The 26,089-nt window shown below is 28.1% G+C and overlaps 3 protein-coding genes across 7 annotated transcripts; 1 reads left to right on the plus strand and 2 right to left on the minus strand.

Moving 5' to 3' along the window:
* The first annotated feature begins 128 nt into the window (after positions 1 to 128).
* Positions 129 to 9,534, plus strand: LOC132948608 (DNA fragmentation factor subunit beta). Of its 4 annotated transcripts, XM_061019152.1 has the most exons (8): positions 129 to 384; positions 475 to 611; positions 2,097 to 2,223; positions 4,676 to 4,870; positions 6,321 to 6,456; positions 6,532 to 6,693; positions 6,787 to 6,991; positions 9,250 to 9,534. In XM_061019152.1, the coding sequence occupies exons 2-8, from the start codon at positions 510 to 512 to the stop codon at positions 9,304 to 9,306; spliced, it is 984 nt and encodes a 327-aa protein (XP_060875135.1). In that variant the 5' UTR covers positions 129 to 384; positions 475 to 509; the 3' UTR covers positions 9,307 to 9,534. The 4 variants fall into 4 exon arrangements, with proteins under 4 accessions (XP_060875135.1, XP_060875133.1, XP_060875134.1 ...); XM_061019150.1 differs by having other exon boundaries at positions 130 to 413; positions 6,321 to 6,693; XM_061019151.1 differs by having other exon boundaries at positions 130 to 408; positions 474 to 611; positions 6,321 to 6,693.
* LOC132948605 (protein yellow-like) lies at positions 2,218 to 3,577 on the minus strand. The gene is made up of 3 exons (XM_061019146.1): positions 3,324 to 3,577; positions 2,534 to 3,257; positions 2,218 to 2,467 (listed from the first exon to the last, which is right to left on the minus strand). Exons 1-3 carry the CDS (start codon positions 3,574 to 3,576, stop codon positions 2,242 to 2,244), a joined length of 1,203 nt encoding a protein of 400 aa, XP_060875129.1. The 5' UTR covers position 3,577; the 3' UTR covers positions 2,218 to 2,241.
* A 1,036-nt stretch (positions 9,535 to 10,570) lies between the features above and the next one.
* LOC132948610 (ras-related protein Rab-38-like) lies at positions 10,571 to 25,344 on the minus strand. 2 transcript variants are annotated; one of them, XM_061019155.1, is made up of 5 exons: positions 24,865 to 25,344; positions 16,756 to 16,966; positions 15,267 to 15,448; positions 12,211 to 12,354; positions 10,571 to 11,097 (listed from the first exon to the last, which is right to left on the minus strand). In XM_061019155.1, exons 1-5 carry the CDS (start codon positions 24,865 to 24,867, stop codon positions 10,993 to 10,995), a joined length of 645 nt encoding a protein of 214 aa, XP_060875138.1. In that variant the 5' UTR covers positions 24,868 to 25,344; the 3' UTR covers positions 10,571 to 10,992. The 2 variants fall into 2 exon arrangements, with proteins under 2 accessions (XP_060875138.1, XP_060875136.1); XM_061019153.1 differs by lacking the exon at positions 24,865 to 25,344 and adding an exon at positions 21,009 to 21,439.
* Positions 25,345 to 26,089: the final 745 nt, after the last annotated feature.

Raw genomic sequence — 26,089 nt, forward strand, 5'->3', positions numbered from 1 at the left:
CTTATCACTGATATAGTGACTGATAATATACTGATTTGGTACGAGCACAGAATAGAACCACGGTCTTCGATAGGTTGCCTCTTGCCTATCAGCCTATTATACATATTTTATATATGCCAAATTACGAATTACGAACTACAATTTTTATTTTTATTTAAATTTCATAATATACTGCAGAGTGGAACATTTAAATTTTAAATTGTTTAATATTTATTAACTATCTGTGAACTTACAAAGTATAAATATTGACTTCAGCATAGTGAACTTTCAACTTCGTTATCAATGCAATTGCCAATTAAATCGAATGCAAAACACTGCACCAGTTCACTGAATATTGATCAAATCGAATACGTTTTTGCACTCGGTGCGCACTGAGTGCAAAAAGTGAGTCAAATCGAAAACGCTATTTTTAAGTATAATTTAATAATATAGGTATTAAATTAAATTTATGTTCATTTGTCTATGTTTAAATAGGAAACAACTTAATTGGTTTTAGAGTATTTATAAATATGAAAGGTTATAAGATCACTAATTGTGCACAAGATATGAGATTTGGTATTGTCGGCAAATCATTAAAAGATGTTTTTACCAAAGGATGTCAGAAATTAAAGGTAAACAATAACATTGACCATTAATAGAAACTAAAATAAAACTTATGTATTTTAAAATTGTATGTAAGATTATCATTATGTTTTACTTGACTCACTTACCTTTACCAAATGAAACTAGGAAGAAAAATCCCAAAAGCTATACCTAACCAATATTATAATAGGTACCTAAGTACAATAATATATAAAAATAATAATAATACTAATATTTTCAATCAGTGTAAGACAAAGTTAGTGTTTGCTTGTGGAAGTTGTTAGTTTTTGGATACTGCAGCAGCCAAAAATAATAATAAAAATAAAATGTAAATAGGTACTGCCTCTATGATAGTAAATTATGATGTCTTGATCAGTCAGTTATAAAAAAGAGTTAATTAGTTTGCTTGCGCATATAACAAACGGAACCATTTTAGAAACAAATTTCTGACCACTACCTATACAATTAACTATTAAGTGTGTTATATATTTTTCAGAAATCTTTATTTATATTATCCGCAAGCGAACTGAGTAAGTTTTTTTTATAACTAACTGACTGAGTAACTATAATATATTAAAATTATCAATATAGGTAGGTACATATACCTGTTTTCAAAAGAGAACATACCGCTTTCGTGCATGCCGAATGATTCGATTGGTGTGTCAAGAATCACGTGATCACACTAACAATGGAAAATTGGTGAGGCATGCGCGCCGCTGGATATAAATTGGTCGCCAACCGGTATGTTCTCTTTTGAAAATGGGTATAGTTATTTATTTTTATTTATTATTTTTTCCAACAACTTTTGCATGCAATATCTAAATTTGTCTTATACTGACTGACATTATTATTATTATTATTACTAGGGCCAGATTTGACTGAAAAATTGGATATTTTTTCTAACTACCTTAGATACCAAACAATTGATACTTTAATTATTAATATAGTATTGTAATAACATTTAGGTAATGTTACTTCAGTGTTCTGTGAAATAATAGATGGTATAATAATATTTTCACTTATCTAAAATCAAACATTAACTATTTATAAAGAAATATATAGTTTTGTCTCTTGTGAGGTATATTTTCTTTTTGTTATTGTTATTATTATTATTGTTGTTACCCAGGGCCTAGGGGCGTAATTTGAAGTAAAATCATGGGGTGGCAAGCATCTTGAATAATATTTTTTTTCAATTGCAAGTAATCTAATGAAGCCTGGAAGCAGTAGGTAGATAAAATAATAAAATTGGTGGAGTAACAATTACTACATCTCTCTACTCCGTAATGACACTTATGTTGGAAATACATTTGTAAAATATGCCTAATAAATAGTTATTGTAATATTACTCTCAACACAAGCTTTGCTTATGCTTGTGGGTATCAACTTGTAAATGAAAATTAAATATAAATATTATTTAATGTTGTAAAGTTAAATAATCGAATAAATAAATATAATACCAATTTAAAATCAAGATTTTAACCTTTAACCTCTTGTTTTATATTATTATTTTATAGTTAGACCATTTAAATGTGACTATGATGACTGTTGATGGTACAGTGATTGATGATGAAGACTATTTTCAACAATTACCAGCACAGACTTTATTTATATTTCGATTAAATGGGGAAACATTTGAAACAGGTATCTATCTACTGTTGATTACATTTCATCACAAATTGATCCTTTTATCACTTGTCGGACTGGAGTCATATATATTTTGACATTGATTAGGTTCTGATCGTAATCTTTTTTATTGTATATTTGAAATGAGTTTGATAATACCCAAAGATTTCCTGTTCGATCAACTCTGACGTCAGCTGGATACATATCAATACTATTGTCCAAGCTTATTGCACCTTGGGTTAATTCATTATATTCTTCTCCACTGTAATTATTTATAATTATTGAATTGTATACATTATACATATAATTAATATATTCATTAAATTACCTATAAGAATTCCAACAACCAAGAACATTTTTTAAAAGAAGCCCATAAAATAAAACACCAGTTTCCATGTCAAACGATGATGATGTAGCTTGTTTATTAGTACCTCTATTTCCCATCACTTTAAAATCGTATACATTTACATTCTTATCATAATTTCCACTACGTATTATTTTCGAACTAACTGCAAACCCCATTGTACTGGCAATACTATGAAAGTAAATAGTTCTAAAACCATCTCTTGCAGTTGGTGATAGAGTTATTCCATATAAACCTTTTTGAGACTGAAAGTGAACTTCGCCCAAGTCTATATCGCCACAAAGAGGATCAAAATGAAAATAATTGTGTGATATTGAATTTGACTCATTAGTCCTCCAACTGTAAACCAATAATCGATAAGTTTCAGTATCTGGTATATATGCGTATGCATCTTCACAAGTTGAAGATGTTACGTCTACTTCCATATTTGTGATATCTGAATTTATAATTGATAAACGTCCAAGATCAAATGTTCTCAAATGTAAATCATTTTTTAAGTCATACACATGTATAACAGGAATACTCTCTTGCCTGTTGTTTATCTTTCCATTATCTAATATCCATAAACGGTCGCAAACGTCAGCTCTTACTTTGACTACTGACTTAAAATTATGCTCAGATATTTCATTCATTTTCCGATCAGGATAGGGAATTAATATAGGTGTGTTATTTTTATAACTTTCCATATCTAAATAATGATCAAATATTTTTATGTATATAATAATACTTTTGTTAATGTATTTAATTATCTTACTTGTTAAATTTATGTATGATAGCGTTACTGGTACATCAAGCTTGAATCTGGGTGTAACCAAAAATAATTTATTCTGCCATCGTTCCAAAGCCAGTGGCATTACGTTAGTTGGTCCAGGTTTAGTGTCATTTTTAAGTGTTGTCGCGTTGATGGGTGAAAAATAAATTTGTTTTAAACTAAATACTTCTTTGATTCTGGAGCTCCATGCAGATGACAAGTAAATGGCGAATAATATTAAAATTAATTTACACATTATGACTAGGAATTTACAAAATCAAGTTATATTAGTATTATAATATTTTTTATGAATATATAGTTATTATTTTTGCACAATCATTTCCTTTAAATGTAATTTTATTATAGAACAAATAATATAAATGATCAAGAAATAATTACCAAATGTTTTAATCACATTAACCTGCCAAGCATGTCTAATGAAGAATAATGCTTTTAATACCAAACAATAGCTAGGTGACATCCTGTATTGTAGTAGTATTTCATAACAAATAGATTACTGCTTATTTTTAATTATGAATTTATTAAAGCATTATAACAATATTGTATTTTATTTAATAATGTATTTTTGTACATCTTATAAAATATACCTAATCACTAAAATTGTGAAAATAATTTACATATTTTTCACAGAATAATATTAAAATTAAAATTATTAGGTATTTATATTATATATATTATTTTATAAAATATGTACTTATTATTTTAGATGCAATTAATATTTAAAATAGTAAATAAAATTTGATAACTCGAATCTCAAGTGAAATCAATTTGACTTATGTATTTTTCAAGTTATTTACAACTTATGAACACTTCTATAGAAGATATAACTATAGATATCGCTATAACGATAATTAAAAAAATTAAGTTATCGAGACTTGATTGTAATAACATTGTAAACATTATAAAATTGTTTCTGTTAAGTAGGTAACATATTTTATATTGTGGTTAATATTTGAATTTTGAATAATAAACATTACTCTAAGTTCTAGTTAATTGTCAGGGATAAATTAATTATTATCATATTATAATGTACAAAAATATATTATATTATATAATTTATTCTTAGATTCAATGTAAATTAAATATTATAAATATTTATTTGTGCACTCTATTGCACTTTAAATATTTGTTAATAAACAATGAACATATTTTATTTTTTCATTAGGCCATTCCATTTTTGCCATAAATCTTTTCTCTATTTCTTAAAACCATATTTTTTTTGAAGGTCAAAAAAGAACTTCTTATTATTCTATAATGATAATAATATAATATTGAATATATATTTACTAGTTTAATTATGTTTAAATTTGATTTAATTATCTTGATTTTTTCAGGGGCTGATTTAATATATAATGTGCTTGCCGCTGTTAATAATAATACATTAAAAACTTCAATTAAAATAAAATCATTTATGGATGAAAACATTAAAGAAAAAATAAGAATATTATCTTCAGTTCTGGATGTAGATGATGATAGTAAAAAAAAAAAGATCAGCAGTTTAAGATTAAGAGACCCTGATTGGTTTCAAGGTAATTATAATGATTACCCCTCTATTACCTACATAAAAAAGTTTTGTATATTTACTTCTCATTTCTCATAAATATTATAAACAATTGAAATTTTTTTATATAAATCATGCAATGTCAATATTTTACTTGACAGAATATATTATATTATATTATGTTCCTAACTCCTAAGCTATTAATGTATACATATGCAGCAAAATTTTGTAAACATGAGTGTTGGTCCGTATTACTTTTTACTTGCCCTCCCCCCTTTTTAAATATAGTTTGGCGCCACTGTTTAAAGATATAAAGGGAGTACCCTTGGGTCTCAAGGGTGAAGCCATAAGAGTGGATGGCAAGTGAAGCGAGCAGGGGCAGAGCCCTTTAGTATTATGATCATAATCATAATGTTAACAAATAAGTAAGGTATTGTATTAGAAAAAAATTAAGTTATTCAGACTTAAGAAAAATTATATTTATCATTTAAATAATATTAAAATTTATTTAATTTCAAATTTATTTCAAACTATTAATTTACCAATGAAAATTAGTGTATTAGTATATTCATGTCATAGGCTGTTTGAGAATTAAACTTTTTTGCAAAATTACATCAGTGCTTGTTAAATTGTTTATTATTATATTGAATAAAATTACTAGAACATGAAATCTAAGAAGATTTATTATTTTAGTTTTTAATTATTTATTTTTATTAATTAAAAGAGGCGGAGGCGGAGGAGGTGGCTATCTTTAAATTAAGATTAAATATGTTTTTTTATTTTTTTGAATATTTTATATCAGTATTTGTTATTTTTTAACACACTCACAAATACCTATATTCAACACGTTATTTTATTTTTTAAGAATATGCAATATTCTCCTCCTCCGTTAAATAAATCTGAATTTGCCTCTGTACCTTTTTGCATAAGAACAAACATCTTACAACATATAAATAATAATATATATTATATACATTATATACATTATACATACATTCAAATATTGTTAACTCAAAATGTTAACTCTTAACAAAATAATTTTCTTTATCAATAAATGTTATGAGTAAAGCGCAGATTTGTATGCATTTGCATTTTTTATTCTTGTTGATCTAAGTTATAATAATTATGCTAAGTGAGCACAGAATTTGTTTCATGACATAACAATTTAAAGTACTTATGGAACTTTTATGGTACATATTTTGCATTGGTCGACATTTCCCATTTTTTTTTTTTTTAAGAGCTTATTTTAAGATTTTTATTGCATATTTCATCTTTTAGTCATGCATTTTTATTTTTTTTCATGCATATTTAAGATTTAACGCATATTTGATTGGTTTTTAATGCATAAAAGTTTGCACTTCAGTTATATGAGTTTATGACGTTAAATAATAATGATGTTAATTATTACTTCAAGGTACTGATAATCAACTATATAATATAATATTAGATATAATTATAATTATTTATTTATTTTTAAGGTTTGGAAACTAGGGCAAAAACAAAAGAAGAATTCATGTTCAAACGTTGCCAAGAACGAATTCGAAGTTATATGTACAAAACAAAATCGGATATGATTAAGTCAGATTTTTACATAAAACATACAAAGTGCAGGAAGTACTTGGATGAAGTATTTAAACAATTCAGTGAACTTTTAACAAAAAACAAACATCATGGATATTATTTTGATAGATCAAATACAAACGGTTTGTGCGACGAGATTGGAACTTTTAAATGTGAGGGAGCATGGAATCAATCTATTTGTTCTTATGAACGCGGAACTGGTCATAAAATCAATCCATACCAAAGCAGAGAGAGTAGAATTATATTTTCTACTTGGAACTTAGACCATTGGTATAGTTTATAATATTATAATAGTTTAATATGTTTCGTCCAAATTTAATTATAGACTTATAGTTTATCATTGATTTTAATTTTTATTATTAGGGTGGAGAGATCTCGAACTGTAATACCAGCACTGTTTGAAGCCAGTAAAATGGCATCTGAGGTTCACCGTTCAATAAATATGAACTATTTCTATGAGTTGCTCTTTACAACGGTTAATCTTAAACTCGTACATATTGTATGTCATGACAAAGGTCAACATGTCAGTGCTAAATGTGATCCAAACTTGTATTTACAATATAAAAAGGTATAGTTATGAAATCAATGTTTAACATAAATCATAATTTTATAGTTGTTACTAACACTACTATATAGGGTTCACTTGCACTCCCCTGGCATTTGGTTTGTCATATAATTTTAAAAAATATTCTTACGTATTTAAGCATAATTTAGAAATCAGTATTTACTATGCAGTTATGCACACCCCTGACAAATATCCTGGTGGTGCCTATGGTTAGTTGTATACAAAAATTTTATATTATACTATTTATATTACATACAATTATTAATACAAATTAGTTATACATTTTTTTTCAATAATGCCATTTGAAATCCAAGCACATCAAAACAACAAACGTGTACGTGGCTGCAGCCACAACATTACAAAATATTCAATTTAAATCTGTCAGAAAATTTCTTCGTTTTCCATTATCCTCATCTCTCATTTTTAAAATTATTTATTAACTATACAATATTAGATTTGAGATATGAGATCAAAAAAAAGTTTGAAAATAAATACAATAATAGATATTAGATGTATAACAAAACTATTAAACAATTTAAGAAATAAAATATTAAGTAGTTGATAAATATTATTCAATATTAATAACGAGTGGCATAAAAAATGTATTAATATAATTTATTAACTGTTTACTAAAATAATATGACCACTAAATCATGTTTAAAGTACCATTAGCTTACTATTAAAATATATTTAGTGATTGTTTATGCAATGTGGCATAAATCTTATTAGTTATTATACAGTGTACAAGTTATTTAGTAGGTTAGGTTTTTTTTTACATAATTCAAAATCAAAACAAAACAAAATATTTGAAAAAAAATTATTTATTTCAATTTTATCTTAATAATTTTTCAAGTTTTTCTTTTTTAAACTAAGCGTCTATTTTTTATTTAGAAACAGAATTTTTTTTTAAAGTATTTATTAAAAATCATATTTTGAATGAGTAGTCAATTAGTTGTAAGTTGTAACTTATAAATATTAGAGTATTAATAATATAAATAATATTAATAATATAAGAGTAGTTAGAGCAGTAGACCAAAATGTTGCAGAAAATTCTTCTGCCATTCTATTTAAATTTATTGAACTCATCTAAACTTTAAAATTCAAATACCTATTAGTTATTTCTAATTAACAGGGCTCAGAACTAAAAAATCTTAATTATATATTATATATTTATTTTCGTATAAATTATGCAATTATATGAGAATTAACTTTCAAAAATGTATTATTATTCAAAAATTTGCAAGAAAATGGATAATATTTTTTCATAATTATTTTAAAAAAGAAATATTTTCATTTTTAACTAAACTTTAAATCAATAGTAGGTTTTCCAAATATTTGTGAATGCTCTTTATTTTAAATTAGATTTCAATTATAAACAAAATATGCATTAATATGATAAATTTTTGAAATTAATTTATATTGCATCTGATTTTGAATACTATGCAGCTTCCTTTAATCAAAATCTAACTGGAAATTGACGAGTCGTTATATACACTTCTGAAAAATAACACGGGTAAATTGCTTCCACGACGATGGATATTTGAGAGAATATGGTGTGAAACTGGGGATATTTTTATGGTTATAGTACTAGATAGTAAAACAGCAACTTAATTTTCCACAGTCAAAAATCATTTATATTCTGGGTCATTAATAATTTCTAATTGTTTACAAATTTACGAAATTCTTAAAATTATTCATCTTTTAAGACAAGTATTTTCAAGTAAATTAAAAGTACAATCTTGTTGACCCCCAGACTGGTGCTCACACCTCAAACCCTTAGGTCATTGAGGGATTGTGGAAAGATAAAAGATGATCAGAGCAGATAACATCAAAGAGTAATTTATATATTCATTTTTAAATTTTTAATAAACGTCGAAAAAAAATTTAATAATTGTATATAAATTAATAATTTGTAAATATAAAGTTAATAAACATGATAATTATAATATACAAGATGATTCTTTTATAAATGTACACTCATTTTCTCATAATGTATATAAAAAATATATATCCAAAAACGTAATAAATGTTCAAGACAATTAGTGTTTTTATCACCTTTTATTATCATATTATATTTTATTGAATTATATATTATTGAGCTTTTCACCATATGATGGATAGTATTTGTATTTAATCTATGATCCAACTAAAAACAGAATAATGTTAATAAACGTTTTATTTTTGACTTTTGTACAATATAATATAATGTTTAAACTTTTAAATGTTAAAATGACATTAATATTTTTTTTTTTTTTTCATAGGTGATTCATAGCTTCTCGCATGCCGATAACTGTTTAGAAAATGATTTCAATAATTGATCAAATCAAAAAAATATCAAAAATCTATAATAATTAATAATTATGTATTGACATACTTATTGTGGAATAATGGGTTTTCGGAGACATCTGAGATAAAAATTAAATCTGGTTTTTTAAAAACTAAATTGGCTTTTTAGGAGATTGTTATAATTAATTTTGTAATTTTTCATCCTATGATAATATTGTTTTTCTAAAATGTAATTTGTAATAAATGACTGATTAGTAATATTCCCGTTTTTGTATTTCTATGTTATCTTCTACTATCTTCAGCTTCAATATAATATAATGTAAATATTCTTGTTATCTTATTCAATTCTACGATATTATTTTTCTATGCGCTCAACAATAATATTCCACTAAAGTTAGAATGCCAAATAGTATTTTTTTAATGGCCATAGATAATACATTTGAAAGTTATTCATTTGTCATTGTGATTCTAATAAAATATCTTTAATAATAATATCTTATGTGATTTAACTTTGATAACTTCATTCATTTAATTTATTTATCTTATCTGTATTTTAAAATTTTGTAACAACCATATTTGAACGGTTACACTGTGTCATATAGGCAACCCGATTGACAGGCAATTCGCTTTAATAAAGTTGTTTCTCTCTGTTTGCTTGATGCAGTCGTAATTGTTGTTTTGGTGATCAGTTGATAGTTAAGTAATATTCTTATTTGCTTCTTGTGTTGGTAAAATTAAGTATTTTATTATACATATATTGTCTAAGAATGTAAAAACAAATTTAAAAATTATAATTGAATATTGTACTTGGGGTAACTGATACATTTCTTATTAGATATATTAATACATACAATTTATATGTGATAAAAAGGAATGTATTTCACCGTTAGGGTTGTTTATTGTCTTTCTTACTGCACGCCTTGTTTCCCTTTATGTCACATTATTCTAGAGTCCATATAAACTGTTTATCTTTATTATATTTAGAAATAATGTTGAAAGAATTTATTATAACCATAATAACATATAAAACGCAATATATTGTTTAAGACAAAGACTATATTTAAATTTATTTCTACATGTCAATAATATAGAATAATATTTAATTAGTTATCCAACAGTTTATACTTACCTAATTTATATATTTATGAAAAATAAAATATATTTTTATACTTAGGTAACTAGGTAATAAAAGTATTTAATAATAAACATAAAATATACTCAAAACTTATACATTTTAAATGATAAATTTGGTTAAATAAGGCACTTAAATTACATATTGAATAAAAACAGTAGAGCTAAGAAATAAAAATCTGCTTTAATTTTACTATAGGTATTTACAATACTAGGTATGAGTATGAAATATACGTAGGTACATACCTGTCCTAATATCACATCAAAAAATATTAGGTCTAAATACTATGCAAACATTTCTGTATTTATGTAACATTTATGGTAGTATTAAGATGTAGAGTTTTTGTTAGCTCGAAACAAAATGTTGGCTTAATCAGTTATTAAATTTTGCTCTAACAATTGTATAATTTCTATAGTATTTAATTTGCTCACTACTTTCAAAATAATATTGAAATAGGTGCCTAGAGTTTAAAATATTATTGAGGCACTAATATTAATAATAATTGACACAATATATTGAGAAAAAAACAATTTGTACTGTGGTATATAATAATATTAACGAATATAAAACAATGATTGCATTTTAATCAACAGGAGCAACCTTTCTGCGTTTCGTTAGGGATGTTGTTTAATGTTATTTGACCCTTTGATTTTAAGTATGTCGGTTTATATTGAGCAGTGTATTTCAAAATCTGAAATAAATATAATATGGTTTTAAAAATGTATTATCATATATAAAACATTAGAACCTAATTGTAAATTTATTTACATAATAATTAATAATATAGACATACGCGTATGGACAGGGTAGTCAAGGTTAACTATTTAGACTTTAGACTATACTTACGCTGCATTGACAAATTAATTTTTTGTTAGGTTATCGATTGTCAATAAAATATGGGTAATAGGTATTAGGTATTAATACTTTATCAAAATAATAATAAGAGTGGTACATACTACATAGTATAGGCATGCTTTATAAAAAAAGTTATAAAAAATGCACTTTTCTCCTCAGGATTTTCAATTTTTTTATCTGCCTACTTGTTTTTTAATTTTAAAACGATGGTGTTAAACTTCGTTTTCCGGAAACTATTATTTCAGAAGATATAGTCGTTTCAAATATGGTAATGGCCCTTTTGCCCCCCCCCTGCGATCTCCTTGGTAGGTAGGTACCTACCTATATTATTTGACCCTGAATATTGATGGAGTATCGTCTATTGACCACTAGATTAAATTTAATAACTTTAATAATTCACAGAACTGCTTAAGTTATAGTCCATAGACATAGTTTATATTAAATTACATTATTTTTGTTATACTAGGGTTATACCTATACTAGAGTTAGTTTTTTGTCACGTCCCAGGGGTGGTTGTATAAATATTCTACGATGTCTAAAAAGAAAAAAAATTTCATTAGGATAATTAACAAACAAAGTAGTCAGGTATAACTGACATCTAGATGATCATACAAAAAAAAAAATATTTTTTTTTTTTAAATTTCGTTTGCTATAAAGTTATGTAATTATAATATAAATACTTTATTTACTATAAACACACAAACAGTTGTTATGAGTGCATTAATTATAATTAATAACCTGTATGTTTTTATGTAGGTAACAAAATATATTATATGGATTTACATAATATAATATAGCCATATAGGTAATATTATATAATATATTGTAGTAGGTAGTAAAGCCGCAGTGATGTGTAAACTAACGATAAATCAATATCTATTTATGAACTATGCATGTTAGAATTTACAAATACTAGAATTTATACAAAAATTTAATATTAATAGGTTACCTGAGTCACGAGTGTCTTTGCCGCATCGTCGATGTGAACGTTTTCTTTGGCTGACGTCTCGTACCAAGCGGTGAACATGTTTTCTTTGCAAAATTCATCCATTTTGGCAATACTATTCACCATACCTTCTTTGGTCTCATCACACTGCAATACAACGAAACATTTTTTGATAAAAAACCATAAATATTAAAAAGATGTAAAAAAACGTCGTATTGAAAAACGTTCCGTTGAATGTATTGTGAATATTTTGTTACAACTTTTTGATACTTCATATAGTATTATAGTGACATAGTGTATACTGTATAGCTTAGGCGTGTTCAGACTTTGGTGGCCGAGGAGGCACAACACATTTTTAAATTGTGGGACCTATTTTTTTTTAGACATGATAAAACATTAATTTTTTATTTTACAAAATTCACGATGGTAGGAATATTTTTTAATGATGATCAAAAAATATAACCACTGTCAAAACAATAAAAATACTTCTTTCCCATCCATTATACAAGGTAAACAACATACAAATTGTAAATCAGTAATAAATATTTTTGAAATGATAATCGGTACTTAATTGGATATTTTCAGCTGATAAAACCATATGATGAACATAATATTATATGATAATATAATCACTAATTAATAAATGCGTGACTAAAAAAATGACAATTAATCAAAATCTATAGGTCCTGCAGGGTACACACCGCACGATATTTTTTTATCCTAGCATGATTTTGTTGGAGGCACAGTCTGCCGGGGGGGCCAGTGCCCACCCAGCTCCTCCCGTAAACACGTCTATGCTGTATAGCTTTATAGGTACGTACCTATAATACCTACCTAGGAATACATCAATAATTGTATGCCACGTAAAATTGTATCATTAGGTATTCATGTTTGATACTTTATATTCCTAAATCCTATACCTATAGTTCTAAAACCTATACTATAATGAGGTTTTGATATTGGAAAAATGCGAATCAAATATATTTTAAGATAAATCATTACCTATACGGCTATACCTATACCTATTCATTCGATTGTAATATTATGATGCATCTATATACCCTGAATACATTATGACAATACAATTAAAGTTTTAATGTTCTTCCAACTTCCACAACTTTTTAAGGCAAAGGACAGTACGCATACAATGTACGTAAATATAAAAAAAACACTAATGGCGTGTTAGAGTCGGGTTTTACAAACAATGACTAAACATTCAAAATGAATCAATGCTAATGCCTAATGGTCCTTAAAACATTATTTTGTAGCCCATGATTGTTCCATTAAATTTTAGTGAATCATTAAATATTAATCAATTTTGTATGTAACCAACATCAAACATGGCAACATAAGTGTTAAGGTAAGACATTAAGTGTACCTATAACTATAGACACATAAACCCATAGGTCATAACACCCGAAGCTTATCTAAAACGATAACATATTAAAAGAAATAAAAATATAACAGTAAAACATCTGTTGAATAACACACATTTTATATTAGTATGTAAAAAAAAGGGGGGAAAGTAGGCAACCGCTCCGCTGTACAAAAGATATCTAGTGTACCTCGTCATTAAGTAACTAGTAGGTAAGTCACTACAATATGTATTTGTTAAATTTGAATTCAATGATAAATAATTGCATATGTACGAAAAACGAGCCTACATTACTGCACATTACTGGTCAATTATAATTTATATTATATCTATACTACCCAATGCTAATATACTAATATTAAATATACTATATTACTATTATAAAGAGGAAAGATTATTTTATATGTTTGTGACGAATAAACTCAAAAACTACTACTAAAACTTCAGTTATGTCCCTTTGTTGTAGTGTGTACGTGCATATTATCTCGAAAATTACTCGACGGATTTTAATACGATTTTCACTAATAGATCGGTTGAGTCACGGTGAAGGTTTTAATGTATAATTTGTTTTGGAGAAATTAATTGGGCGAATATAATAACAATAATATCTATAAATGTACAAATTTATGTTTGTCCGTATGCACCTACTTTATGCATTTCTAAACAGCTGAGCCGATTATGATGAATTTTTTTGTGTGTGTTTGAGTGGTTCCCTGGATGATTTCGACCCGGTAAGTCCAACCCGGATCAAACAGGGACTTTGAGATTTACGATGGACATTTTTATTTATAAATGGTTGCTATTGGTTTAGGGGAAATAAAAATTACCTAGTAGAAATTAGTATTTTATTTGTATATTGGTTGCCGCACTTGCCATTGGGTAATCGGGCAGATCAAGCATGCATACAATCGAATTTTGGCACAGTGCCTACTTGATATACCGTTGCCCGCAATCCGACGTAGTGTTGAGTAATACTTATATTGAGTCAACAAATGTTGGTTATTTCATCGAGAAATTTAAGTAAGTAGCATTCGAATATTTCAAGTTTCCACGATTAATACTTTTTTTATTACGACAAAAAAACTAAAATCGATTGTTGAGAAATCGTTATTTTACGTGTGAATATCCAGTAGTCAAGATTTAAATTTCAGACTATCATAAAAGTATTTGTGGAATGAATGACACTCATTTTTTTTAAATTCCAGTTATACAAATTCATGAGAAACCTTATATTAAATTGTCAATTTTTTGACAGAGTGAACATTTTTCATCGACATTTATGGAAAATAAACTTCAGAAATCAATAATTTCAAATGTCAACATAAATAGTTTAAAAAGAGTCAAATTATTGGTTTTTAAATTACCACAAAATAAGCGACAGCATTTTTCTCAAAAACTGCAGGTTTTTTCCAATTATTGATAAAAGTGTTGGGAATTTTTTACTTAGACTCCCCCTCTCCTACCACACAAGACGTACATATCAGAAAAGATATTGAAGTTGAAAATTAAGCATTTTTTTTATCACACATATTGAGACGTTGAAGTAGGTATCTAAATTTAAAATTTGCATATTAAACATATTTTATGCTATTAGCCCATTATTCCTACTTTTCTATAGCGTCTCTCAAAAAGTTGGCCGCTTATATTATTTTTGTCCAATGACCTATTGTATATATTTATTTACTTTATTTGCAAGTAAGACGCACGGTATCGGCGATCCGTCTTCCAACGAGACCTTTGCATCCAAGTCTTGTTTCCACTTGGCCACTGCTTCAAACGTGGCTGGTCGCGTGACGTCGAACACTACGAACGCGCCTAGTGCGTCTTTATAATACACCCGAGTCATGTTCCCGAATCTTTCCTGACCTGTAATAATAAGTACATAAGACACGTTGTAAATTATTGCTAAATAAAATTGTTGACGATTGGGGCAATCAGGTACCTATTATAGGTATTGGCTTTTAAATTATTGGAAAATACATTTTAAAAGGTAGAAAACCCAATTGCGTACGATTTCCCTTTTTTAAGAAAATGGTTTCATATATCATACATTAAAAAAGAATAACTTAAGAAACGATTCGATTTCGTACTAAATAGGCTCCAACGTTATAAAATTAATATAGTTATACCTATAATTTTCAAAATATCATGACCAAATTAAATATTTTTTTGTCGGCTTGAGAAAAAAAATCTAAATATATATGAAAAGTAAAACCTGTAGAACATAAAAATTAACTGATATTTCTCTTATAAAAAATTAATTTTATAATACTATAGTTAAACATCAACATTAATTATTAATTATTTATAAAAAAATAAAAAAGTATTGCTTATAATATAATATTATGTAGTAATATAGGTAGTTACACTTACAATTGCCAAGTTAGCTTAACTGATCATAAAAAATTACATTTTCCAAATAAATAGCTGGTTGAAGATAAAAACATCAAAATATTTGATATTTTCTTGTAACATTTAAGATTTTTTTCCTCTAAGAAAATAACAACGAATTCACCACCCGCTAGGGGGGGGGGGAGGCAGTTGTGTATTACAACTATATTATAATACAAGAAAATATTAAACACATAGGTATGTATAGATAAATAGATAATAAAGCTGGGGAGTTTGCAATTTGCACCAAAATAATGATTTGAAATTCTCACCACCGCAGGTAGCCTACAGACTACAGTTGTCCTCCCAAAATATATTTATTTTTCACGGGCTCAGCCTTTTTTTGTTATGTAGAATTTGTAATTACATCGTTTTAAATACGAACACGGATAGTTAAATTAATATTGGCAACCCGCTGTAACAAATATTGTAGTGCGAAGTAAACTAAAAATGTTGTAAACGATCAATAAAATTATCATTATTTAAACAATTTTAATGATAATTAAAAGAATAGAAGAAAAAAAATGTATGGTTAAAAAAATAAATTAAAAATTTGGGCGTTTATCTGCAATTAATTGTCTTGTTTATTTAAGTAATTGTTGGTTGCACGAGGGACGTAAACATGGGTATAGTGGTTCAAGTTAAACGCCGTGGTATATTTTAACGTTTTATTTTACTAATCTTATGGGAAACACACGATGTCCATCGGTTACCCAACACAATAATAATTTATTCTACCCGCGAGTACAATAGTTTTTATGAAATATAGATATTATGCTCACCGGCTATGTCCCATAGTTGTAGCCGGATGACGGTGTTGGAATCCCATTCGAGCGATTTCAACGCAAAATCTACACCGATCGTCGCACGGTAGTGTTGCGAGAAGAATTTGTGCACGTAACGTTTGATTATGGAAGTTTTACCAGTGCCGAGTTCGCCGATGACCAAAATCTTGAACAGGTATTCTGTAGGAGCCAATGATGAATTTCTCGACTGTGCGTTAGAACACAACAAAATAATTATATTCGTTAAAAATGGCACATAAATTAACACACTGTTATAGTGTTATCTACTATAAAGGGCGATGCACCAAGCATGCTCACTCCCATTTTCCTTCAACAACGCGGTCGTTCAAAATCTGTTTTTCGTAATTGTTAAAATTATTAAATAACATACTAAAACAATATTTTCAAATTCACGAGATTGTTATTTGTACTACCTACTTAAGGCCTGTCCAGTGGCTATACATATTTCTGTTTTTCAAATGAGACACCCACCCCCCCCCCCCCTTTTCAACTGAAATTATTTAGCGGATCATTTTTCTGAAAACATTGACGTATCAAAATTAGAACAAATAGTTTTTGAGTTGTTAACTTTGTGCACTAAGGATAAAATAGGTCCATAATAATTTGTTTAGATAGGTATAGAGGATTAGGGGCCATGTTTATTTGAAAATTGTAATAATTTATATTAATCTATCAATATTTATAATTTGTAAAAATGGCTCAAGTATAATAATATATAATAGATCCAATATTAAATTATAATTCATATTTTTGTAAAACCATTTTTAAGAACTATTATCCTTAGTATATAAACACATTAATAACTGAGAAGCTACTCGTTCAAATTTTGAATTAGGTATACGTATATCAAAATTTTCAAAAAATTATCTTCTAAATAATTTACAGTAAAAAAAGAGGTTCTCATTTGAAAAACATAAGTTTCTATCGCTGTGGGACACTCTTACAAAAAAAATCTCAAGAATTTGAAAACATGAAATTAATTAAACCTATTTTATTTAACCTATTTAACTTATTTAAAAATTCCAAAATCAAGATTTTAATTAATTATTAAAGGAGAAATAGGCTGAGCATGATAGGTAATTAGTAAACCATCCTGTATATCATAAGGTTGTATAATTTATTTTTGAACAACAGACTATGATAAATCATAATATTAATTATCATTACGTTTTCATCTTTATTTCCGTAGTGTACGTAATACCTACCTACGGTAAGTATTGCAAACCGCTATATTGACATATCGTGTATACAAGTTATTGGTTAAAGATTTGTTACGATTCTAGTGTAGGTAGCCATATTGATCGAGAATACTGAAGAAACGATGATTTGTATAAAGTTGATACACTGATACACATAATAATATCACATTATTATACATGTTCTGTGATAATATTCATATTTTACGACCTTGAAATGAAACAATTAATCTACGACATTATCAAAATAGGTGCACGATGATGGGCAGTTGTTTTGCGAATATTTTACATATGATAAAACTGTACAAGTCGTTAAAATTTATAAAATAATTTTTGTTGATAGCAGGACGTACCATCATAGCTTTAAATTCGAATTATGAATAATATTATGATTGTGCCTTTAGATTAAACATTATGCATTATTATAGGTACCTACTATTATCTTTATTTAAAACGCAGTTAAGTATTTCAGTATTTGTATACTATGATAAATTACTGCTATTTAACATTTTAGCATTTTATAGATTATGCGGATTAGAATTGAAAACCATTGCGATACCGTCGATACCCAATGATTTATGATAGTGAAAGACACACAGTGTTTAATCACTCGTTGCACATACCTATATATCTACCTAATTAGATTTGCATTAATCATAATAATGTCATTGTTATCTACCAGGTATTAACGTAGTTATATGTAGTCTACTTTTGGTATTGGACGTAGGCTACCTACCTATTTCTCGGACCTCGAAAATGATGACCTAAATAAGTTTTAAAATATAATATGAAGAAGCCATATTATATTATACAACACGAAAAGAGTTTCAAAATAACGATACTCTTTTTCAGTAATAAATAAATTATAGAAATAATTAGTTCATAATCATAAAAATGAGCCATGAGGCACGTCTTACTAATGTGCACGATTGAATGCATTATATGTACCAATGTCCTATACATATTATAATATATCAGCTATACCTGATCAAGTCTAAAAACAAATTAACTTTAACCGTACTCATGTCACCATGTAACACGCGCAGACATATTTTAATATTATTTTATAGTTATTGAGGATTAAATATAAAAAATAGAGTCTCTCTGAGACTCTCCAGAAAATGTCTTGCACTATTACCATTTAATCTATTCTGTGCTATTACCTATATAAACGAAATAATAAATAAAAAATGCGCAAAATGCTTATTCCACAAATAGATTTGAAGGTGCCCACATCATGAATCATATATTTGTTATTAAAGCTATTACGTCTCATGTTTATATAGGTACTAATATACTTATATACTTCTCACTATAGGTATAGGTAGTCAGTAATATAATAGTAATAACATAATAATAATAATATTTGTCTGTAGTTGGCAGTAAGTATTTTATTATTTTAAAAGCATTCTAATGAGATTGTGGTTCTTCAATGTATCTACATATAGAACATATAAATTATTAATTTATAAATTTATGAAAAAAATAGGCATTAGGAAATATTATTAACAAATGTCAGAAATATGAAATATTTATATTCTATGGATATAAATTGATTGAATTTTGTAAGTAAATGGGTAGTCTGTACATCTCCACGCGCAGTAAACGCAATTATATTATGTACCTAATATATAAGAATATATGCAAAACCAGAGTTTGAATTCACACGTGTTTTCCTGTTTTTAATATTAAATGTTGTTTTTAATTTTTTATATGGGTTTGCCACTTAAGGAATGAGTTTTCCTGCTATGTCTATTATTACATCTCGTAAAACATATCGATCTTTTTTTCCCCACGCCTTCGATAATTTAATAAATGCACTAGTGCGTATACTTTCGATTTGTTTTTACGATATAGTCTACCTATCACACCAGTAATATTCGTGGAAAAAACCACATTGACATTTAGTTTATATTATATAATTAATCATACGTGTCCACAACGATCCAAACATATTATTATATCACTTCATATATTTATAAATACAAACTTACTTTTAATTGGTAAATATAAAATATTATTACGCAATCATGTACTATTATTCTTATAACTAGAACCCAAAAAATGTATAGGTACATATTTAATGGTTCAATTTTTGGATCGAATTTTTGATGTATTTATATGTGCGTTAAAATAATCAAAAACACGATTACAATATTTAAATATTATATATTATATAATATGAACTATAATTTATTACTATAAATTATAATATGTAAGGCCATTAAGTAATAAATAATAATTATAAGTTATAATCGAATTTGTTTTCGAGATAAGGTGCAAGTGATTGTGACGTAAATATTAATTCTTCTAAATATTAGTTTTTAATATTTATCCTTGTCTTGCGGCAAATGAACCATAATTTATTTGAACTAATAAATATATAATATCAACAACTTCATGTAGCAAATTTCAAATATAATATAAATTATAATAATACGATGTAAAGATTAAATCATGGATTTTATAACATGTACACATTTACAAGAGTATAATGTTTTTGAACATTGGAAGTTGGTGCGTGTCGTAATAACTAATGGCAAGACAATATTAATTTGAAACTTTCGGAACTTTGGCTTGAGATTATAACCATTTGTGGTATTACGGTTTATAAGCTACAGCTGTAATATAAGGTTTCAATCAATATAGGTAGAACACACACATAACATAATACCTATAATACATATATATCGTAACGGACACCGTAAAAAAAAATGTTACGAGCAAATAGAATAAAGGGCGAGGGGACACGTTTTACTTGGTATAGAAATTATAATTAACTAACGAAAACAGTCGGACAGAACTAAATTAATATTACATAATATATTATGCGCGCGCGCGCGCGCACACACACACACACAAACTTATGCAGTTATCCGCTTAATAATAAAATTATACTTATAATAAAATCACAATTTTCGTCTGGCCACGAGTCTTAAAATATGTAAACACACAATATTATATTGTGTTGATAATTGTACAGCTGTACTATAATATTATGATAAAGGTCCTTTTGTCGGACGGAATACTCACCGAAAAGTCTACGTCGTCGGACGAACTTTCCAATAGCACCCTGTGCTTGTACGCTCGCGACTTGGCGGTAAATGCCATAAATCACAAAATCGGAGAAAATAAACGAAAACGCGTGCCGATAACAGTGACCGCTGCTGCGGTATAATGTATTGTGAAAAGTAGGTTGGGTTAAACTAGGTATCGTAGGTATCGTACTTTCGTGTGTATATATAGGCACTACGAAAAAACGGTCACTCGGGTGTTGTCAAAAGTCGGCGAGTGGAACGAAAAAAGTAACTCTCAATAGTGATGTATATTTATTAGATAATTTATCGTAAAACAATAATATGGTATTTTAGACGTGGCTATATATTAAACAGTCTACGTGAAGCACCAACACAACACGTATAACAGACTGATCGCACAATCGAAGAGTGCACTCCATCACTACTAACTCGTCTCTTGAAAATTATTGCGCAACGTCTCTTATTTATCATAATATCACTATTATCACTATATTATATTATAGCTATTCATATTTTTTTCCTCTCCGTTCGATTACGTATAATATATGATAATACTACTTCTACTATAACAGTACTACTACTACTACTACTACTACTACTACTACTACTACTTCTACTACTACTACTACTACTACTACTATTAATAATAAATAATATGAGTGTTGAGGTATACACACAGTAATAATATGACATCACTCAACCACACACACGTGCTCATCAGATCGTCAAGTACCTAGTTGAGTATAAGTATTTTAATCATTTTTCTGTCAAGTATTGAAATTTAACGTTGATAACTTATTAGTGTTGAATATTTATTTATTTTTTGATGGTTTGATTTATTTTATATTTATTACGCTAACAATCTGCGAATTGTGATTTCCAATTTCAATATTGAACACGATCGTGCTAAAAACATGCAATAAAAACAACAAATATACGTATGCAAAAATTGGCATTTTAAAACTAAGTTGGGTACAGTTTAATACAATATTATTGAATGTAGGTATAACAGAAAACACAACTACAAAAAAAAAGGTTAGGTAGTGGTATAGTAGCCAGTAGGTACTATAGTACGAGTCAACTGTATTATTAATACTAGTGAATAGCGATTGGCACCATATTTATACAGTTTAAAAAGCTTTTGCAATTTTTAACACTCGTTTAGTGATAATCGCAGCAAAAAATTGTCTAAATGGCAAAAAAAGAGGGCGCTTTAAAATAAGCAGATACCAAATGATTAAAATTTGACCAAATAATATATGATTAACAGGAAATGATGAACGCCGCTGCTTGCGTGTAGTAGACGGTCTACGCATTTACTTTTATAATTAGACAATAATCAAAAACACGTTTATTAAAATGTTATTTTAAAATATGACAAATTTTTATTAACAAACTGGTTGAAATGCAAAAATATCTGAACAAGTCCAGACATTGCACCAAAATCTAAAGAATCGCAAAATTTTATTTTAATCTCAGTTCTCTAAAGTCTGAACCATGAAACAAATTTTAAGCTTACTCTGCTATTTTTTAAGCGTTTTATAAGGAATATGAAAATACTATAAAATTCCGGCCCAGGTATAATCACTTACAAAAAAAAAAAATATATTGTAATACAAGTTAATATTATGTACCTAATATACAATAAACATGGATTTTTTATGAATTTGAAATGCAGAACCTATTATAGTGCTGATACTTACAATATATTATATGTACACGTACGTATATTAAAGGATAATATTAAATAACTGTTGTTATTGAAAAATTAAGAACTATTGAAAATGATTTGGTCAAAATTCAATGTAAAAATAAACCTTTTTTTAGAAGATAAATATTATAGGGTATTTGGAATGGCCGCGGGTGACATTATTTGGCCGGACTCGATATATTTACACAATGAGTTGCCTATCTTAAAATCTTATAAAATGTTATTTTTGACGTTTGATTTACACCATGTCGCGATAAGTGACTACTGCAGTTACAAGGCGTATACGTAGTAAAAATGTCTTTTGAAAGATTTTAAATGTTTCAAAGACTAAACACATTAGACAAATGTTGGTTCCACCAACGTCTTTAGTGCGTAAAAACACATCACATACGTACGGCAAAAATATAATTTAAAGGTAAGTAAATCATTGTGTGAAGCAAACAGCTTTTACAAGTATACGATAGGCAATTACAGCGTGCCCGGCTCAATGACGTAACGCGTCTTTTTTAAATTAAATATCAAACATTCTTTCAAATATTAAAAAAAACTAATTTTTTGTGTTTTGTACTCCTTTAAATACGAGTAGTGTTCTACATATTCTCACAATAAATACTTTGGTACACCAGTAATACAGGCAAGTTGATGTTGCGTATTATTACGGAGAGACCTTCGTCGATTACGCCCCAAAGTCAGGTAAACGACATGTTTCCCCCCGCTTTTTTTATTTCCTCATCGAGTCCGATTGTAAAGTAAGCATGCCTTAAATTACACTATTTAAATTACATATTACGAAGTTATGTATACAACAGTTATCATGATATGAGATCGGGGAGATTAATTAAGCTAACAATAATTGTACATAATATTATATTGCAAACATTTAATGAATTTGTACGTATCAACATAAATCAGCCTAATTAAGGATTAAACATTATTAAAATACATATTTTATTTGTTATAGTGTTCTTAAAAATTGATAATAGGTATTAATAACAAAAACTTTACAATTAATAATTAGTACTAAATAATATATATATAGGTAGTAATTAGATTTGGTCATGATGATTATTTATTTTAAAATAAAAAGGTTATAAGTGAAATAATTTTAAGATAAAGAATTATAAGAATAAAAAAAAATAAAAATTATATAATATTTTATTTTTTAGTAAAGGGAATAGGATTTTGTTTTTATACTTCGTTATTTTTTAAACTATAAATTCACATTTTTTTTAAGGTAGTTTGCTCTGTGTTTTAAAAAAGTTATTCAATTCTGACTTATCGCGTTTAAATTCAGATCTGCACGCCACAGGTCCAACAATATGTTTACTCCAGTCCGATAAAAACTACGGACACACAACATATTAATATTATATTATATTATAATTTTTAGTCTAACCAGCTCGAGGCGCTATTCCACACTATCTCTCCGTGTTCCACGTAAACCTTGTGGGTTAACGCGTTACCGCACAATATATACCAACCAAACAGTTGGAAATGTTCAACTAGGTACCTATTCCACCGTGGGTTAGGTGGTTATTTAAATGGTTATTAATGACTATATGTAGTGAAATCGTTTTGCCCAAACAATATCATTCAATTTGGCGAATATCAAGAAAGCACGGACCACACGACGTCCACACCGTAAAAGTGCTTTTAGGGACGCTTATCGAAACATTGGAAAGCATAAATATGGCCGAAATATGGGACGCAGTCGGATAACACAGTCCGTTTGTATTGCGATTCACTGTATACAAACCGTGTACCATAATATTATATTTTTTTTATTTTAGTTTTCTCTCTCTTTAAATTATATTTTATTATGTACAGTACACACACAACTTGATTTATACATTATATATGTATTTTCTCTCTCTCTCTCTCCTTTTCCCCTCAATACTCAAGTAACTATCTTATGTTTAAAATGTTATTGGAATTTATTCCGTAATAAACGATATTATTACTATTATATTAGCAAACAGCAAATTGTATTATAACACAGCGGCCACATTATTATTATTATTATAATATCGATGTAAACAGGTTAACCTATGTGTCGCGAACCTGCAGCAATAATATAGGTGTACCTATATTATGTTAAGCATAAAAATAAATATAGGTGTATGCAGATAAAAATATTTACCATAATTACTGTCGTCGTGGTAGGTTTAATTTTTTTCACGAAAGTATAATTATACTATTATATTTTTATTATTATAATTATTAAACAACGATGACGAGCTCACGTGAGCAGCACAAATTAATTTCACCCGTTACGTTTTATCTGTCGCGCGCGGTAACGACGAGCTCAACGCCTCGACATCAACATATTATATTATTAATAATATCGTTATTTAATATTATACTGCGCGTAAGGCCGCGAACGATATTTGCGCGTAATAATTATGGGTAATTATTATCGTTGGTCGACGACGTCTGCCGTCGATCGTTTTTCGTTCACACTCCTATAATAACAGCCTTGTTATTCGAAGGCGTCCGGCGAAACGGTATTATACGAAGAGCGACCGTTCAACGTCGGCGGTTGCGGTGCGGCTGGCTAACATTGAAACGCGCGCGGTCCGCCGGTACGATACAGCGTCGGCGTGGGTTCGGACTGTCTTACTCGTCTCTGTTGTGTAACGTTTGGGTGGCAGCGCTGGTAGGAGGCGGCGGCGCGCGGCGCACGATATAATGCGGTGTAAGGGAGCCGCCTGCTGCAGCGGTCGCCACTGCCGGTACCACCACGCACTTCCGCAGTTCCGCCACTAGGGCCACTGGCCTGCTTGCCGCGGACCGTCGGTCGTATAATATTAATATAGTGATATAATATGTATAGGAACGACACGACCACGGTGGACGGGCCTGCAGCTGTTGACACCGCCGGGGTCGTATGATAATATTATTTTATTGGAACGATACGGCAACCACGGTAAACGAGTCTTCCCACGCATCGTGTTGTGGTTGGACAGACGAAATAAGAATATTATCCAATTATTTACTGTGATTACATTCGACCTAAACTTGCATTTTGTCACCAACGTACAGGGTATATTATTATTATTATTATGGTGGAGGGACGCGGGAAGTCCCTTTTCTTTTTAAAAAATATGTATGTCCATATAGGGACTTTCAGTCTTAGAAGTTATTAATATATATTTTTCTAAGAATTTACTTTTCTTCTAATGGTGTAAAAATAATTCCAAATTCATAGATAATATTATGTTCCAAAAAAAATGTGATTATTATATAAGAAAAAACAAAACATAATAACTACCTAATCGAATGTGCAATTTGTGGTCGAATTTCATTGGCCAATGATGGCCTGGGTGTTAAGAAGATCAATCCGTTAATCGCAATCTATTATTTAA

The sequence above is a fragment of the Metopolophium dirhodum genome, chromosome 7, assembly GCF_019925205.1.
Source record: "Metopolophium dirhodum isolate CAU chromosome 7, ASM1992520v1, whole genome shotgun sequence".
In the NCBI taxonomy this organism is placed as follows: Eukaryota; Metazoa; Arthropoda; class Insecta; order Hemiptera; family Aphididae; genus Metopolophium; species Metopolophium dirhodum.